Source organism: Miscanthus floridulus, chromosome 5 (assembly GCF_019320115.1).
Source record: "Miscanthus floridulus cultivar M001 chromosome 5, ASM1932011v1, whole genome shotgun sequence".
Lineage (NCBI taxonomy): Eukaryota > Viridiplantae > Streptophyta > Magnoliopsida > Poales > Poaceae > Miscanthus > Miscanthus floridulus.
The window spans coordinates 30,021,933-30,028,430 of record NC_089584.1 but is presented as its reverse complement, the minus strand read 5'-3'; the positions used below and the strand labels follow the sequence as shown (position 1 = coordinate 30,028,430).

At 37.2% G+C, this 6,498-nt stretch overlaps 1 protein-coding gene across 1 annotated transcript; it reads right to left on the bottom strand.

Annotated features, from left to right (window-relative positions):
- Nucleotides 1-486: 486 nt before the first annotated feature.
- On the bottom strand, nucleotides 487-4,437 carry LOC136451884 (uncharacterized). Its single transcript, XM_066452564.1, has 7 exons — nucleotides 4,209-4,437; nucleotides 3,119-3,210; nucleotides 2,933-3,031; nucleotides 2,697-2,810; nucleotides 2,085-2,177; nucleotides 1,866-1,991; nucleotides 487-1,134 (listed from the first exon to the last, which is right to left on the bottom strand). Exons 2-7 carry the CDS (start codon nucleotides 3,149-3,151, stop codon nucleotides 748-750), a joined length of 852 nt encoding a protein of 283 aa, XP_066308661.1. The 5' UTR covers nucleotides 3,152-3,210; nucleotides 4,209-4,437; the 3' UTR covers nucleotides 487-747.
- Nucleotides 4,438-6,498: the final 2,061 nt, after the last annotated feature.

Here is a 6,498-nt window from a genome sequence, read left to right as displayed (position 1 = left end):
AATGAGCGTCATATTTTGGATAACGTGACGAAACGTATATTTTCGTCATAGATGTGCGTTCCTTCTATGACGAAATGGCCCTCGTCATAGAAGAGTATTCTTTCTATGACGATGCATTTTCGTCATTGATGTAGCCCCTTTTTCATCATAACTTGTCGTCTGTTAGGCGGCCAGACGGCGTCTGCCACGCTGGCAGCTGACGTGTCATGTCCATGTTTCAGGTGACGTGGCTTGGCACGTGGCTGGTGACGTGTCTGACTACGTGGCCGCTGACGTGGCCAGTGATGTGGATGTGCACGTGTCCACTTTTTATTGGGCCACAGGGCATGCTGTGAGTAGTCCACGTGTCTTGCTGTGATTGGCTCTCATTTTCGTCACTGAAGTGATTACAAATTCGTCACTAAATAGATTACAAAATAGTCACAGAATCGACAACAAAATCGTCACAAAAAGGTAACAAAATTCATCACAGGTGCACATGTTGAACAACAAATCACAGTATTCCAATTACCATCAACTTAACAGATCCGGTATTCATTGGTACCATCAACTTAATGAACAATACTAAACTTGGTTCACATATAACTCACTAGACATCATATTCCATGTACTAGTTTCATCTCAGTTCACATAGGTTATGACAACAACTATTAAAAAGTGGGCAAGCAACAGCAACATAGGTTATTGCATAAGCAAAATCACCAGCACGGACCCCTTGCTTCATCAACCAGCAGCTACGCGCAGCGCTCATGTCGAAGAACCATTGTTGATGGCCAAGATACGCTTGAGCAGCGCATTGTTCTCCTCTATTGCCTTGGTGTTTATCTCTGTCAGCTTCTTGTACTCCTCCATCTTCTTTTGTGTCCTCGCCAGCTTTTCCTCAGCTTCTTCACTTCTCTTCTTGAGATCGTCGATTTCACCTTGTACAGCAGCCTTAGCTTCAGCTGCTAGTTCTTCCTGAAGCTCGCTTTCATTTGATGATGATGATTTGGAGGATGCCACTAGTTTGATGCCAACACTCTTGAGGAAATGGTTTGAGCTGTTCTGGGAGAGCACCTGGGACACAACCTGCACACTGGATACTGCTGTCTCACCTTCAGCAATAGGTTCTGCCCTCAAAGCTTCCATATTTGACTGAAACAGCAATGACCCATCATTAGTTGATCATTATTGCATTAATTTGAGGTGCAAATATCACACAAGATGTATTTTTAAAAATATAAATAGCAAGATGTGTACTACAGAGAGGTAGAAGCAAACCTAGCAAAATGGACAAACTATAGTACAATTTATCTGATTTGTTATGTGGAACATTATGTAAACTGTAGTTTGGTTCTTACTGACATAAAGCACAGCTACTCTACAATGAAACAATCAGAAATCACCTAGCATGTGGACACAATTAGTTCAGATTGTTATCAGTTAAATGCAATCTCATTTCCAGTCAACATCTATCAACAGAGCACAGTTATCAGATTGTTCAGCAGATTGGTTTAGCAGATAATACACATACATAAAGCACATGAGAATAACTAAAAGCATGGGCTTTAGAGACTTGGCTGCAGTTAGGTTGCTTCCATTTTCATATCCATCCAAGATAATAACCCATTCAGCCATTCCTTGTTTGATACATTGCAGTTTTAATCTAGTATATCAATGACTGCAATCTGAATTTATGACTGCATGTAGATTGTTTCCAGAAATAAGAACAGCCTTCAGTTAGTACTTAACTTATTTAGCAAGTATATAGCTATGTTGGATTATGACCAGTTTTGAGCAAAAGACAGAATACAAAATGATTAAAATAGGACATGTTATCCAATTAATGAACAAAATGGCACAGCGAAACAGATGTCGGGACTTACAAGTGCTTCTCTTGCTGGTTCACTGAGACCATTTTTGGAGCTGGTATGGCAGGTCTTGAAGGCCTCCACCAAATCAAGTTCTTCATTTTGTTCTGTGCTTGGTTTTGCATTGTTTTCCTTCTTTTTCTGTTTCATAGATAATCAATTACAGGAAAGTTGTCGGATAAAATGCAAAATAAGTTGGTTAGTGCAAATATGTACAAGGTACTCTTTACTTACATATGCATGTAAGTGTGCCACATAGCTGCGAGAACCCGTAGCTTGATGATACTTGACTTTACGGCGATTCTGCTTGTTCTTTTCACTTGATTCCTACAAGATAATGAACATGTTAGATGAGATCATAGGTTTAAAATGAGAAGATCCTTTGGAAACTGATTGAGAAAGAATATATGACAAGATACCTATTTATCTGAAAAACAGTAAGATGGTTTCTGTCAATACAACAACAAAGCCTTTAAGTCCCAAACAAGTTGGGGTAGGCTAGAGTTGAAACCCAGCAGACAATGCATCATACAATACAAGGATAATTATTATGGAACCATTCAAGGCAAACTACGGAACTAATACTGGTACCGTGTAAAAGCTCCAATACAACCGGCAGCAGAAATATAGATACAAGGAAACAGAACAGAGTGCATGCAGGAAGGTGATAGGACATAACAAAACATGCAAAACATGTTCAACTAGAAAGGCATGCATAAGTATCTTTTTCCTAAACCCAATATGACGCCAGTCCAAGCTAAAAACCATGGACAACTTGAACTTCAAAGTTTCTCATGGTAGACTATTGACTAATACAATGGGTGCACAGAAAGAAGAAATTCATACCAAATAGACAACTGACTTAGCTGAAAGTAGCTGGAATGTATTCAAGATCTCAATGTCAGCAGCTTTCCAATCTCCTAAACGGACATCTTTCCCTTCCTCTAGATGGGCTATGACCTGTCCAGGGAAGGGAAGGAACATAAGTTACTGATAAAGAATTTTCATTTTCAATTATATTTTATTAAGGCTGCTAAAAGACCCATAGTTATGCAGAAGAATTGAAGTAATTAATGCCGCACCCTCTCACATAATCCATGCTCAATTTTGAGCTGCTTATCATTGCTCCTCTTCATTGACTTTTCAAGGTCATCGAGTCTCTTTTTCATGAACTCTATATCCTACACAGAAAATAGAATAGAACATTATCAAAAGAAGATTTAAATGTTGTACAGCTGATGCTGCAAATCAACAAAATCCAATGAAACCTTTAGTCTGAGCTCTTCACTAATAGTTTCCATGTCTCTAACAGGATCTATTGTATCATCAACATGGGTAATTTCTGCCTCTTCAAATGCTCCTGAAAACCGTATGAAACACTCGATTAGTTAATAAAGATACAACAAAACGAAGTGTAATTAATTAGGTAGTAACTAAACCTTGCTAAAGAACATAAATTTGAGAAGTGAATTACATGGACTAGTCATTTTGGGGTCCATTAGAACTACAAAATATTTATCATTTTTTTATATGTAATACGAGGTATCAGCACACAACGAGAAACAAAAAGGGAAAGGATGCTAAACCAATTATTCAAACAGCTATGCATATGTTGTGAATAGATAACATATATAATGATAAGAATACACAGTTGCCAGCTTCTTTGATTATCACTCATTAAATAATCACAGATGTTGTTTGCCACAAAATGAAGCAATATGGTAGCCCTATTTTGACTTAATATCCGAGCAAACTTCTAGTTTATATGTAGTACAGACTAAAGAAGCATTAGATCAATCGAACAACTATAAGACTGACGGTATCTTAAAAACCAAATGCATCATCTGCAACACAGCAGTAGATGTTGATTAAAATAATGCAGTACAGCACCACAATAGCTACAAGAGAAACATACAGAATTACTGCGAGATATATGCTACGTCACTACATGCACACAGCAAAAAAACATGTAAATCCGTGCCAACAACAACCCGAGCCTCTGAAGCGAATATCTCCGTGCACCAGGGGCAGCACGCGTAACGCGTGCCTCGAATCAATTAACCACGAAATCACAACCTAACGCTCCCATCGAGGCATCCACAGCTCATTAGCTCAGAGCCCGTAGATACTACCCAGAATGTCAGGCGAGCACGGACATGGTCACACGGACGACGGCTACCAAATGAAGGCCTTAAAAATCCAAACCCCCGGCAGCCCCACAGCCGCGCTGAGCTCGCTCGGTCCATTCGAGGTGCCCCAGAACGGCTACAAGATCCAGCAACTCGCAGCGGCTACAAGTAGAACTAGGCGGAGGGGAGTGTGCGTGGGGGAGGGGGAGGGGGATGGAATTGGGCTTACGATCCCGATCTTGAGGTGGGAGGAGAAGCGTCCAAGGATGGGTCGCTCAGCCGGCGCGGCGTCCTTCTTGGCCTTGGGAGGCATCGTCGGCGGTCGGCGGCGATGCGGCCGGAGGGATGGCTAGGGTTTTTTGTGGGAAGCGGAGGGTCGGCTCTTGCGGTTGCCGATCGAGTGGGGGAGATGACACGGATTCGCGGCGGCTGGGCTGGGCTGGGCTGTGAGATGGGCGATAGAATGAAGTGCTGTGGGGAGATTTTTTTTTTCTTTTCCTTTTCTTACACTAGGTTTATGCTTGTGACTTTGAGTTGTAACTGGAGCAAGAAATTTAGACCACTGTATTTTGTCCGTGTGACATTTTTTATTTTAGTGGCACCCTAAATATTTCTTAGTTGGCTGTACTTTGAGATGGGAGGCGATTAAACCGCGACCGGTCACAATATACATGGAGCGCGCCCACTGGCCGCCCTCGCCTTATTCATCTCCGTGGAACAGCTACAACAGTTTAAAATTGCAAAATTGAACCTTTAAAAAGGGGGAAATTAAATTTTAAAAAATTAAAATCAAAACTACTAAAATAATTTTGAGACATCAAATGATCTCAAATGAAAATTTTAAAAAACATCAAAGTTGTAGAGGTCATGAAGATCTACAACTTTTATTTTGATCATCTTGTCATTTGACAAAATTTAAACCTTTTAAATTTGAAATTTTAAAAAATGACAAGTTCGAACCAAAATTTGAGACCCAAAATGATTTCAACATAAAAAGTGATGAATACCAAAGTTGTTCAACTCCTTAATATCTACAACTTTTATTTTAGTCATCTTGTCATTTGACAAAATTTGAATCTTTCAAATTTGAAATTTTGAAAAACGACAAGTTCGAACCAAAATTTGAGACCCAAATTGATTTCAACATAAAAAGCGATGAATACCAAAGTTGTTCAACTCATGAATATCTACAACTTTTATTTTGGTCATTTCTTCATTTGACAAATTCTTAGCACACATTGTTCATTAATCTTACACATGTCTCATATAATTTATAAAACCTTATGAGAGAAGTGTCACATTTGTGAACAATGTTGTTATCACTTTGTCATATGAAGAAATGACCAATACAAAAGTTGTAGATCTTGATGAGTTATTCAATTTTGGTATTTATCACTTTTTCAGCTGAAATCTTTTGGTGAACCAAAATATTGTCTGAAGTTGTATTTTTTTAAATTCAAAATTTAAATTGCTCAAACTTTTCATATATATATATTGACAAAACCAACAAAATAAATTGATAGAGAATGATTTTATAAAATTTTAGGAAAAAAATCATCAGATTTGGAGTTAGTATGAGGAAGAAAAACTAGTTACAAAGTTGACCCACAGATTAAAAAAACAAATCACACTATTCACTAAGATCATGTAAGGATCGTCTAGAACAGTGTGATTTCTCTTTTTAATCTGTGGGTAAACTTTGTAACTAGTTGTTCTCCCTCATACTAACTCCAAATGTGATGGTTTTTTTCCTAAAAATTTCTAAAATCATGCTTCAGCATTTAAGTTTGATCAAACTTGGATGTGATAATGTTTTACACATTTTAAAATTTGAAATTTGACAAGTTCAAACCAAATTTTCAAACCCTAAATTATTTCATATGCAAAAGTGATGAATACAAAAGTTGTTCAACTCATCAATATCTACAACTTTTATTTTGGTCATCTTGTCATTTGACAAAATTTGAACCTTTCAAATTTGAAATTTTAAAAAATGACAAGTTCGAACTAAAATTTGAGACCCAAAATGATTTCAACATAAAAAGTGATGAATACCAAAGTTGTTCAAATCATTAATATCTACAACTTTTATTTTAGTCATCTTGTCATTTGACAAAATTTGAACCTTTCAAATTTGAAATTTTGAAAAACGATAAGTTCGAACCAAAATTTGAGACCCAAATTGATTTCAACATAAAAAGCGATGAATACCAAAGTTGTTCAACTCATGAATATCTACAACTTTTATTTTGGTCATTTCTTCATTTGACAAATTCTTAGCACACATTGTTCACTAATCTTACACATGTCTCATATAGTTTATAAAACCTTATGAGAGATGTGTCACATTTGTGAACAATGTCGTTACCACTTTGTCATATGAAGAAATGACCAATACAAAAGTTATAGATCTTGATGAGTTATTCAACTTTAATATTTATCACTTTTTCAGCTGAAATCATTTGGGAAACCAAAATCTTGTCTGAAGTTGCATTTCTTTAAAATTTAAAATTTAAATT